We start from the raw sequence: 11,964 nt of genomic DNA, 5'->3' as shown, positions 1-11,964 counted from the left end.
ATACAACGGCATCCCGCACAAGCAGACCTTGCGTCCGGGGGAGTGTAGTTCCACCCAGAACCCAAAACGAAGCTCGGACTACCTGAGCTTAAACCAATCACGGGATGTCAGCAGGATAAGGTAGCACCCCAGATAGGGCTCTGGCATAGGGCAAGTACTCTTCACAACAATATAAAGCCGCGGTCGCCTCTCCCACCGTCGTGGGTCGGTGGTATCGGTCTGATCTTTGCATCACATGGACAAAGGAGTCGACATCTAAGGGCCAGAAGCAATCAGGGCCAGAAGCATACACGTAGTACACGTAGGACAACGCCAACGGCTCACCGACGACGCCGTCGGACGACGGAGGCTGGGACTCCCCTCAGGAGAGAGACAAGTCCCAAGACCAGAGAATCTGAGCTATCGCTTCTTGCAGCACAGCACAAAAACAAATTGATAATCTACACGTTCACTTCGGACACCGTTTCTTGAACGTGTGTGCCTTCCAATCGGACAAAACCATGGAAAGGCAGTTTGAAATACACTGAAAGAAGAATACTTCGATGAATGTCACTGAACAAGTTGAATTTGAAGAGCGTGTTTTGACTTCGAAGATATCAATATATACCGGCTCAAGGTTGTTCAAACATTCTTGTTTTCCACACTCTCTCTCTAAAAACGCGTGAAAACGATGTGCGTTTCGCACCAGTATGCATCTTTACGAAACACCGGAGTGTTTTTTTTTTTTTTTTTTTTTTTTTTGTTTTTTGGTTGGACTCGAGGGTATCTTTCCTCTTCCTTTCGAGTAGACACAGGTTGGGAAAAATAAAATGACAAGTAGTCGCATGGGTCAATTGACCTCATCTGAGGTTTCTTGTCGTCGAGACTCTCCAGGCAAGGAAGCTTTGCCTGGCCTCGGGATAACAATACTGAACTACATCGAAAGCAGAAGAAAACAATTTACCGCAAAATGCATATCGGAGTTTTACAATGCATAGATTGTATCGAAATGCTCATAAGCACCTCTTCGCCGGCGTTCTTAAAACGATTGGGAAAGAACTGCCAACCTCACTGCGATGCAGAAAAACGAGTTAAGTTAACAGTGAATAGTGAGATCGATTGGGCTCATCTGTGGCCATATGTCATCTAGCTACTAACACTCGACGTATGGGCGGCTTCTTTATTGTCAGTATCGCAACGGTCAGAAAACAGTCAGAGATGACGGATGTAAAGTAACTACAATGCGTTCTAAACCATCGTCATTCCCTGTTTGCAATTCCATTGGTATATTTGGTACGGTCTGTGTTCATGGCGTAGGGGCTCCCTGAAATAGACTCGTTACCAATAATTGTTGAAACCCAAACTGGTCTCGCGTCTCTCGGGAGATGGAAGCATCAGGTGTCGTTAAACTGCCCGGAGTGACACGTATTGTTCAATTAGATGCTGGAGCGTTTTAGATTCTTCGGCGAGCAAGATGTGACGGTATTCGATGAGGCACGACATGGCCTGTGATTGAAGTAAAGCCGTAACTGGCATCATCGCGTAGACGATGTTCTAGTACTCGGTTTGCGCCTCGGTTTTCCCTTCGATCCGTTCCTTGAGCTGTCTCCTGCGGACTTCTCGGCGTATCCGGAGCAATGAGGACAGTACACACACACTTTTTCGCACATTACGCAGTGCATTTCGAGCGTTCCGTTGACACAGACGTTGCAGTTTTTCCCCGAATTTATCCGTTTTCGATCTTGCGGAGCGTCGTAGTCTCTGAGATGATACATGAGTTCGTGTTTACAACCGGGACATTTTCCATGCAACAGGAATGGTAAGGAATTTCTGTTATCATTCTTCCGCGGTGATGGCCCGCTAGACCCTTCAATAGACATGGCGCGCCTGAATGAAGAACGAATGGATAGGGCTTTGATTCATCCGTTGCCCTTCTTTGTTCCTCAGTGCAGCCCATGGAAGCTTCGGGCTCCACAGGTTGTACTGAGGGAAATAAATAGAGTTTCGTTTTCAGCAGAGTGCATCACGCAGTGAAGACTTTGGGCATGCTCTATCAGTTCATGGTCACAGGGCTGTTTCGAGATGATGAAGTGAGCTGTGGGAGTGTCGCTTTGGATGAGTTACGAGATGGAATTGTCAAATTACAGTCCTTTAAGGCCCACAACCATGCGCATGATTCCTCATACATGGGAGCTGGACAACCAGCGCATGACGAATGATACATTCAGAGTGGAAAGACTCGGTAATATGGAATACTCTCTCAATAAGGGACCTACTCAAAACGACAGCAATGAGGAAAAAGCGGCAAAACTAAAACCGGTTACTGTATATCCATCCATCCTTATGAGGCACTCTCAAGCAAGTGTGGAATTGCAATTTTAGGAAGATCATTTTCAAGAAAAGGGATCAGGAAATCGTTCAAATGATGGCAACGGGGCACGTGGTGGTTCTATGGCGGACTTGTGCCCAAGATATTGGTTGGGTGCAAGTGTTCGAGTTTCCAATCACATTGCATTGTAGCGTATACATAACCTTACAGAAAGCTGTGAGTATTCCACAAGTCGAAACACAGGCTTAGAGAAGATTGGTGGAAGATTACGTAGCGAACACCAGCGCAAGGCAACGAAGTTGGCCAGGCGGCTTTAAAGTTTAAAGTTTAAACTGCACCTCAGGAGATTAGTGTTTGCCTGTTCTTGGAGAAAACCTCCTGTCACTCAGGACAATGATAATTGTACACAAGAGACTAGGACCGATGCGCAGTTCGGGAGCGTCGATGAGATTTTGTAGCTTTCCAGCATCGCATATTGCGAGAATGCGTGTGGTCCTCTTTCCGCATGGCTAAAGCTGAACTTGGATCAGATGGACCTGCATATTGCAACATACTTAGGCTCATTGGGTTAACCATGAGAAGTGATTCTCTAGATGCTTTACTTTTATCGCTGAATATGTTTTCTTTCCCAGAGCGGAAAGGGAAAAATGCATCTGTGTACCTAAGGGTACAAATGTGCCAGACGCTCAACGTCGTTTGCAAGAAAAAGGGGAGTCCTAGCATTTTGCAGGTGCCCTATTGTTAATTGAGGTTACTTTCTACGGTCAGTAGTTGCGGTCAGACGACACTGATTATACCACTGGCTGCAGAATGTATTGTACTGCTTACCACGGGCAGCGACGAGTAAGAGGGTAGTATTTCAAACCATGCCAGGCATGCACTATATCTCAAGGGACATTCTGTGATTGCTCTGCGCAATAAAAAAGCGGCCTTCAATCTAGGACTGCCGTGATTTTTTATTCTCGAAACCAAGCCTCTGCATTCATGTTCAAGGAAAAGAGATTTCCTTCTCCAGATGGGAAGCTCGCAACACTAAACGTCCGGGTTCCAAATGCGAATTCTATATTTGGAGGATTGTTGACCTTGTTCGAGAGCGGTGTGACTGGGGTATTTAGGTTGTTTACTAGATGATTTTACGCCCTGTAGAAGATACATGCAGTCATGAACAAAACCTTACTAAAACTGTTGTGTGCTTTGTCACCAACACGGTTGCACGCTAGAAGAGTAACATTTGCAGCAATGCTACACGACCGTTGTCCACGACATGATCGCCGTACTTTGCGAGACCATTGGGCATTGCTTTCATTTGTTTACCCACGTCAGCAGATGTCGTGGCCCCGGGCGCCGGTGAATCTCTTGCAAGGCAACTCCCAATAGCGGCTGCTTTTCTTTTTGCTCTTTGTTGAGGATTTTGAAATGGCGCTTTCAGAAATTCTTCCAACATGGACTTACTAGTGATAATTCTCCGCAGGGTGGATTTATGGTTTCAGGAAGGAGCTGGCTTAAAACTGGGAAGTACAAGTGCATTAACTTTTTAGCTCTACCATACAGTAATGTTGGGTTGTCGTGCGTACGGACTGACCGTAAAAAGGATCATGATATTGTACTGTATCAGGATGCGCCGTTCCCATGTGAGCGATTTTTGGAATTGGAAATAATCGACTTCACGAGATGGGCCGTCCGCGAGGGGGGGCCGTTGCATGATCGCTGGCAGCTGGCGTTGCCTCCGTATGTTCATTTCTGCCTTGCAGCTTCCATGAAGCAGGTACTGTGATGGCCTGCGCCGAAGAAGGATCCTGGCCTTGCGTTTGGGATCGGCTCTGCTACGCTGTAATGGATGCAACGCTTTCATATTTGTTTTGAGAAGCTTTCGGGATGATCAGAGACGCGGAATACCTGAGCAGGCTTGACAGGGAGAGAGAGAGAGAGAGAGAGAGAGAGAGAGAGAGAGAGAGAGAGAGAGAGCCTCATCTGTGCGCAAAATCTTGTTCGAAAGAACTCCAATGTCACACATTCTCTATCCTCCCCGAATCTATGGTCGCCTCTTCCACCTTTCCTGTCCGTTTAATGGGCATTCCTTACCATTCTGACTCATGGGACTGCATTTCCACGACAACGCGGCAACAATTCCCCGAAAGCATCACTCATGGTTGACTCTCAGCCATACAAAGTTGAAAAGAAAAAGGCCGCAGACCGATTCGTGGCAAATTCCGTGACGCTGGCTTCACTGCTTTATGAGATACCCCCACCACCAATTGTTGATGTACGCATGTACTTTTCCCGAGGAGAGGTATCGACAACGGACTCTTTCAAATTCATTTTGGTAGCGCCCATCAATCTTATTGATACTGCTGGCGATACCACTGTTCCTACTTCTTCATTTCGCCAGGCATGTCACCACTCTTCTTTTACTCGCTGGACAGCCGAAAAACGAATCGGATATATGAAGGCGACCGCCGGTGGTTCAAAGTCAACTTGACCCGACCCAATCGCTGATGGAGCACATTACCTACGAAGTGCTTGTCTTTCATCGTAAAACCTTCTTCTCGGCCATCCGTTTCTCATGCGACTGTTTTAGAGCGTGTTTACATCCATTTCAATAACCCCGCAAGAAAATCCTTTGAGAAAATAAGGTAGCAATGCTGAAGGCGCTTGGCACTTTTCTTCTCGTTTACTATCTTGTTGAACCTCGATTTGGAAGCCGCGCCTCCCTAAGGGCTTTGTCCAAATCAATCTCTCGCCCTGGACTGTGGATTCCAACTAGAGAAAATGAAACAAATATCGTTGCTAACCCCACACTAAGGGGGTCCCTTTATTAACTATAGATGGTGCCTGTTCTGCGCTACGCAGTCACCCGTTCTGTCAGGCGAAACGCAACAAGCAAAAGCAGGAGCACTTGTACAAGAGGAAGGAACCATCTGAGCTCGACTTCTTTTCTGCTCGTTCCTGTCATGCGTCAGGCGAGCCCTCGTTAAACGCCGAACCTAAGCCCTCCGAACACCTGTTTGTTCCATCTTCTTCGGTCGCACTTCCCACGATGTCGCCGCTTTTATTTCCTCCCCGCGTGAAATGGGATGGCCATTCTTCGCCTTGCCAGTCTGCCAGTCAAACAACGACTTGCGGTGTGTGATGGTGGCCGAAGACGCTTCCACAGTCATCTTTTGCCCATCCGAATTGTTGATGGAGCGGTTTTCTAATCGGCGTTTGTGTCGTTCCTTCTGAAGGCAAATCTCCAGTTCAGCCGTTCTTTCCCTTGCGTCGTTCAGCTCCTTTTCCATTCTATGAATCTCATTCTCCTTCATTTCGATTACTCCGCGTAGTGCGACATCGTTCTCAATGGCCACTCGTGACCGCTCTACATTCTCCAGCACAAATTGGCGCTGCTGCCGCGGAGACTCGTTTGGGAAGGTTTCGTTCGGACCCTGGTTCGACTTCTTTTTTACGAGGTCGCCCCCGAATTTGCGTAGGTTTTCAAAGAACTTTCGGCTGCTGGCACTTTGACTCGGAGACGCCGCATGTTCATTCGAACTGTTCGAATTGGATGCAGCTGGTGCAAACTGATGGATAGCGTCTCCAACTGCCCCCGTTGTTGAAATGACATTTTTCGTCTTTGGGGTAATTGCATGAGAGTTTACACTTCGCGGCGAAGACGGATCTGAAGTCCTCGTCCCACCGCGGCGTTTCCCAGTTAGCAGGTTAGCGATTTTTCCCACAAGGCGAGAGCGCGTTTCGTTGAGATCCTCCAGATTTCTCCGAAGTTTCTGCTTGTCAGTTTTGCTTGACGAATCTTGCATGATGTGGAGCATTGCATCTTGCACGTCCTGCAATTCCTTGATACGGGCACTCACGGCAGAAGAGCTTGCCATGGCCTCTCTAGCCCTTTCCTTTAACAACGCGGACTCTTCCTTCGCGTGCTTCGCATCCAGTTCAACTGTCTCGGCGTGGTGATTAGCTAACTGCAACTCTTCTCTGTAACGTGCAATGGTACTCTGGAAACGGGCTCGTTCCGCAACGTTTCTCTTCATTGCTTCCTCGTTTTCCGATATTGTCTTCTGTTTCGCTTTGTTCTCTTCGCGAAGCTCTGTCACCTCTTCTTTCAAAGGAACATGGAAGACCTTGCACGCGCAGAGTGAAGACGTAAGACGGTCCACGTTCTCGAGCAAGTCGCGGCGTTCTTTTTCCAGCGCTGAGTGCTTCTTTTGCAACCCCTCAAGTTCTTCCGTCCGCTCTGCAAGCATGCGCTTCAACGATCGCATATTGGAGTTCTGAGCACTGGACTTGTGCTCCATCTGCTCGTGCCTAACCGATTGGAAGCGGCGAAGTTGGGAAACGGTTGTACGAATCTCCGTTCTGAAGATTTCCCTGCTCACTTCAGAGCGAAGCCACTTCTCATTAAAGCCAACGTCGTCAGTCTCATCGGAAGAAACTGCCATGTTTTGCAACGTCGGAATGCATGAAATAAATTCCTTCAATAGTCCACGCAGTTCCATCTCTACCTCAGACGGGGTGAGTCCGGTTTGCTCAATGTCATTGTCGTTTCCGTGAGACACCTTGCTTCGCGAATGTACTCCATCATCAGAAGACTTACAAAACTTTTTCTCAAACAGCGCAAGCTTATCCTCAAAGTCAAGGTCATCGACGTCCGTCATATGAGAGGACATATTTGTAGTGATTTTTGAATTGAATGTACTTCCTGACGACTGTGGGGTTTGATGGTGCTTGGTTGGTGGTGTACCGAGAACGGTCTTTTCCGATCCTGGCTGCCTTAAATACCCGAACACTTTCTAGAGCCATGAAGGCGATGAGTAATGATTCCGCGGCTTGCAAGCAAAACTGCTGCCTGATCATGTTGTACTTGTCGTTCTGAATGTTCCTTCGCAGTTGAAAACTGGAAAAACAGGCATGAAAACACTGGAAGTGTCATTCGTCAAGAGTCAACGTAAGTGTTGTTCACTCAAAATGCAGTTCTCATGCGATTTCACGGCATCTCCAAAAATTTCGAAGCCATACACTTTTGACATGCAAGCACTTCATACAATCACGTGTCATATTGCTCGCGACCAGACTTCTCGTGGTGGAGTCTGGAGCAGAAAATCATGCATTCATTCGAAAGGGTATCGCTAAAAGCACGCGGAAAGAATATTGAGATCAGAACATTCACAGCTGGAATGAAAAATGCCGTGAATCTTTCCTCTCAGGTGTACCGCTTCCCGATGGTTGCTAATTTTGAGAGGAGAGTGCTCCATCCATTTCTTCCATGCATTATTCCCGGAGAAATGCCAAGAATGGTTCAGCATCCCTGGAATCGCTGTAGTACAGACTTCTGTCTGGCATAGTACCCCAAGTAGTCTGACCATGCGCACTTCCCGATCATCATCTTCTGAAACTACTTGAGAAAGCCAAACCTGATGATTGCATTACTTTTGATCTTTTCGATGAGATAAACGCCGAACGCAACCCGTGATTAAGGCAAAGGACTCTTCCCATTCCATCTCATTCCCATTTGCATCAAACCTGACTCAAACTCTCCCCCAAACACCGTAAGCAACTGCTGCCCCAACCATTTCGTACTGTGTCCTTTCAAAAACGATCAACTCGTATCACCCGCCTCTCACGAACCCATAACCCTGGATAGCCACCTCTCTTTGTACCGGATCTGCGTGCTCCTCCGTCATATTTGTACTGATCGTCGTTTATATACCTCGCCTTTCCCATGCCCCTCTCTACTTTCCATCGCCTGGGAATCATCGAATCAACCCGCGGCCCCTTGACCGGAGTCTCCGCCAGGCGCTCATGGCAGGATGAGAACAACCCGACACACAAGGTGATAATAAATGGTTGAGGAAGTGAGCTTGAAGGATCGCCACGTGTGCAACGCTATGTGTGCAGGCATTGGATTGGGTGTGTGAATTTACCGGAACTCCTCTTCACACTCATCCCGAGGCAGTGGCTGGCAGTGCTGTCCACGTGAATGCGTACCCTTAAGCTAGGGTAAGGGTAGTGTACGAGACTTTTTTTCCCCGTACAGTTTTAACGAAATACCTTGAGACTGTGGCTGAGCAAGGTCACTACTGCTCTCCACAATCGGAGAGCATTAGACAAGATCTCGACAACGATAGCGCACAGACAAGAGAGGTAGCAACTCTGAGAGAGATAATTCAATCACGTCACGGTTTCTTGTTTGCCAGTCTAGAGAAATCACTACTGCCTACATGACGAGCGATTTGCTTTGTGCGATACGTGCCGTAACTATTTTGCTGGAAATCTACGAACCCAAATTACTGTAGACCATTGGTTTATCACCATGTGCTTGACGTATTTGTCCGCGGCATTTACAGTACAACTTTCGCAAGTCTTGAGTACTGTACAATGAAAGCCCAAGAAGTCTGAGCAGATTATGCTGCATCATGGGTTTTTACAATGTGTGGTAATTCATAAAGAGCATATCAAAGGAACAATTTCTCAAGGGTATCCAGCTGTTCTTCCCCACCAGATGTTTTGCAAGGGCCAGAAGGTAAGTGTAGTTCTTATCCGGATGGAAATTCATTTGCGTGTTGAGGGCATTTCTTCTTTTCTTAAATTTCGTGCAATGTAAGAAGACCAGAAAAGATAATTGAAGGTCCAGATCTGGGGCCCGTGGTCACCGATCCTTGACTCTAGCTTCCCGACACTGCTGCACTTATCTCGTCATGTTTTGACTTTTTTGATCACTGTTTGATCGCTTAGTCAGTTACACCTGATGCACTATTTCACTTCTGCACTGAAGCTGAACGTTCGTATACTTTCGAGAAGATATGTGGTCCCCACCCGTAAGTCTTTCGAATGCAAAAGTTAAAGGAAGAAGAGAATGTTCTCCACATATCTATGAAACTTCGGCGCAGAAGGGACAATCGAATGCGATGATGACACAGATCCAGAATCCGAATTGTCCTTGTGATACGCGCGGCCTCGGAACGCGAGCAAATGGGCGTAGTATGCGCTGTTCACCATAGATACCGAGCGACTGCAGCGTTGGAAACAGTGAGCAAGGCGGAAGATATACCCCTGAAGAGCGTCCACCGGAGTATTGTTTTCATCGACAAGCACAGTATATTTGGCGGGCTTGTTGGTGCCGATAATCCCTGCGTGGGAGTTAAGGTAAAAATCGTAAAACTGGCTGCTCACAACGCCAGTGTCGACGACAGTACCGGGGTCAATGTTTCCTGAGCGATCACCTGATGATTGGGATCGTGGGAAAAAGCGAGCGTGATGCCTCTTCGTGACAATGATGTAAGTAATCTTAGGTTTCCAAGAAGATGATATCTGGAGGCAAGCGTTGCGTATGGCGGCAACCTCTATTTGCATGACTTCCTCAAATTGCCCCTCTGACACACCATCTCGAAACATGATGATCGCCGCTGCAGGGAATCGCTTTCCAAATCCTGCATACCAGCGCGAGTAGACCTCCTTGAACATATCTCCAAGCTCTGTAATGACTTCCTTCCGCCCGGTTTGGTTGCGAATTGCGCCCGAAAACTGCCCCATGTAGCTGTCACGACTGCCCACGAGGGCGGCGACACTCGGATTCGAATCGCCGGCCATAGGATGCGTGACATCCGCACCGAGCACGATATGAGGATAGTTGATAAAAGTGGGATCAGTCATATGGTTTCTCTTCACGCTGCCCTTATCCTGATATCGGAGCGCCTTAAAATTGCCGCCGCCAATCTTAGCATTCATCTTCAGCAGGACATTGTCGCAGAACATGGAAAGCCCGCGATCCGAAATGAGGTTCTTCTTCAGGAGCACTTGTGAGGGTACCCCCAACTCGATGTCGCCCGTTCGCTTAACACTATTATACATATCTGTGTCTCGGCGATCAAAGATCACAACTATGAGCTGCAGACGAGCTCCCTTAACACGGAGCGACTCGATCGTGTCGAAGTCGTGCTTGAGAGTCCTCATCTCCGAGTCGACGCGCGAGTTGCGGCGCATCTGCACGATCTTAGGTTTCTGGTTGGGGATGTTTATTCCTGCCGAGGCCGCTCGTGTGCAGAGCTCTTTGAGAAAGTGGGCAAGGTCTCTCTCCCTTAGGTCAGAGGTGTTAATCACGGCCCACGAAAATAGGTTTCCCGGTTGATGGCAGCGGTCGCGTGGGGCCTTCCAAGCGCCCCTCTCTGGCTTGACAACTTTGTCTGTATAGCGTATAAATGGAGTTTGCAATACCCTAGCGCGAACACCGATCATTTTGGGCTTGACCTGGATGCCAAAGTCCTTGCACACCGGGTCGTTGCTATGGTTGAGCTGCTTCATTGTGTTGACGGCGGCAGTGCGCCTGTTCGATGGGCGAGTGCTCGCAATCTTGACGATGCTGCGCGTCTGGTCCTCTGAGAGCTTGCCCATGAGGCGCTGCTTTTCCGAGACCTCAAGCAACTCCATGGGGAGATAAGTCTCCTTCTTAGGTTGGGTCTTAATGCACGGCAGATTCGGATGCCTCAGCCTGATGCCGTAGGCCGAATGAAAATAGTCGGCGATAGTCTTCCTCTCCCCGTCGACTTCAAACGTGATTTGTCCAGCGCCCTTTGACGAAAATCCAAACACGCGATAGGTAATTCCAGTGTGCACAGCCCTGACCTTGAGGCCCTTGAGGGTGGAAGTGATACTGCGTACTGCCCTGGGGTCTTTAGGATTAAGGTCTCTACCATTGTTAGCATCCCGGACCAGGTTGATGAGCGGCTCTCCGCCGCGATTCCAAAATGCCGTGTATGACTCGTCCAAGTTGATGAGCAGGCCTGATGGCGAGAGTCGGGCGCTCTGGTAAAAACCGCGCCAGGCGCTGGCGGTGACGGAGTAGCGTCCGAGGGGCTTTGCGCCGCTTGCGTTGTAAAATGAACGGCCGACTTGGACGTGGGAGGTCATATGTGAAGCGCTAATGACAACGTCGACCGCGGTGAGATACTGGTTGAATAGAGAATCCCCAACGCGACCGCTGAGGACGTCGTCGAACTTGAGATAGTTTGCGTGCTTGATCTCGACGGCAACTTGTTCGATTTTGGCGGTTTCGCCTGGCTTCTGGCGGGCTTCGTTGCCGTCCCTGTCGACGGTCAAAGGGAACTTAACGGCAAGGCAATCCCTGCTGACCTCTTTTGAGGCAAAACAGATGGAGCGTCCGTCGTAGGCGAGGGTGCGGCCGAGGGCTCTTTGGTTGCGCCTGAGAAAGGCGCGGAAGATGGCCTTGTTCCAAACGACGGGCTGTGTCGATGCGACGTTTTCCATCTCTGCGGAAGAGGATCCTTGCTTGGGTTGGCGGTAGATGGAGACAGCATACTGAGAAATGACGAGGCCGGATGGGAGCGAGGCAGGGAAGAAGTTAGTGTCGAGCTCGACGGGGGTGCCCAAGCGCCCCGTGCCGGGGCGCTTCATGGGTCTAACGATAGCGGTACTCATGATTGGAGAAGTAGCAAGGGGGGGATGAAGTGGCGATGCGTTACTAAGTGGCGGTGGTAGGTGAGGGAACGGAAGAGGGGGGCGAAGGTCGAAGGGTCGCCCCAATGTGCATATCTATATACAGGGTGCCAAGGGTACTGTAGATGGCCGTGGCGCATGGGGTGAAATTTGGAAAAGTTATATATATACAGGAAGCGTGATTTCGAGGCTTGAAGTGCGTTTGTGGGTGG

General features: G+C 48.8%; 4 protein-coding genes; 1 reads left to right on the top strand and 3 right to left on the bottom strand.

Moving 5' to 3' along the window:
- Nucleotides 1-1,514: 1,514 nt before the first annotated feature.
- CHC_T00005648001 (hypothetical protein) lies at nucleotides 1,515-1,754 on the bottom strand. The gene has a single exon (XM_005717192.1). It carries the CDS (start codon nucleotides 1,752-1,754, stop codon nucleotides 1,515-1,517), a length of 240 nt encoding a protein of 79 aa, XP_005717249.1.
- A 3,193-nt stretch (nucleotides 1,755-4,947) lies between these two features.
- CHC_T00005647001 (hypothetical protein) lies at nucleotides 4,948-5,127 on the top strand. Its single transcript, XM_005717191.1, has one exon. The coding sequence runs from the start codon at nucleotides 4,948-4,950 to the stop codon at nucleotides 5,125-5,127; it is 180 nt and encodes a 59-aa protein (XP_005717248.1).
- A 165-nt stretch (nucleotides 5,128-5,292) lies between these two features.
- On the bottom strand, nucleotides 5,293-6,957 carry CHC_T00005646001 (hypothetical protein). Its single transcript, XM_005717190.1, has one exon. It carries the CDS (start codon nucleotides 6,955-6,957, stop codon nucleotides 5,293-5,295), a length of 1,665 nt encoding a protein of 554 aa, XP_005717247.1.
- Nucleotides 6,958-8,592: 1,635 nt separating this feature from the next.
- CHC_T00008285001 (Protein argonaute 1 (translation initiation factor eIF2C 1)) lies at nucleotides 8,593-11,734 on the bottom strand. XM_005717189.1 is given in 2 exon segments: nucleotides 8,593-9,139; nucleotides 9,140-11,734. 1 exon segment carries the CDS (start codon nucleotides 11,732-11,734, stop codon nucleotides 9,140-9,142), a length of 2,595 nt encoding a protein of 864 aa, XP_005717246.1. The 3' UTR covers nucleotides 8,593-9,139.
- Nucleotides 11,735-11,964: the final 230 nt, after the last annotated feature.

Source organism: Chondrus crispus, genomic scaffold, assembly GCF_000350225.1.
Source record: "Chondrus crispus Stackhouse genomic scaffold, scaffold_305, whole genome shotgun sequence".
Classification (NCBI taxonomy): domain Eukaryota; phylum Rhodophyta; class Florideophyceae; order Gigartinales; family Gigartinaceae; genus Chondrus; species Chondrus crispus.
Note: the sequence above shows the minus strand (reverse complement) of the source record. Positions and strands in the feature narration are given on the sequence as shown.

Bases quoted from the DNA above. Each gene is read 5' to 3' on its own strand.
- CHC_T00005648001 (XM_005717192.1), bottom strand. From the start codon at position 1,754: ATGTATCATCTCAGAGACTACGACGCTCCGCAAGATCGAAAACGGATA.
- CHC_T00008285001 (XM_005717189.1), bottom strand. From the start codon at position 11,734: ATGAGTACCGCTATCGTTAGACCCATGAAGCGCCCCGGCACGGGGCGC.
- CHC_T00005647001 (XM_005717191.1), top strand. From the start codon at position 4,948: ATGCTGAAGGCGCTTGGCACTTTTCTTCTCGTTTACTATCTTGTTGAA.
- CHC_T00005646001 (XM_005717190.1), bottom strand. From the start codon at position 6,957: ATGACGGACGTCGATGACCTTGACTTTGAGGATAAGCTTGCGCTGTTT.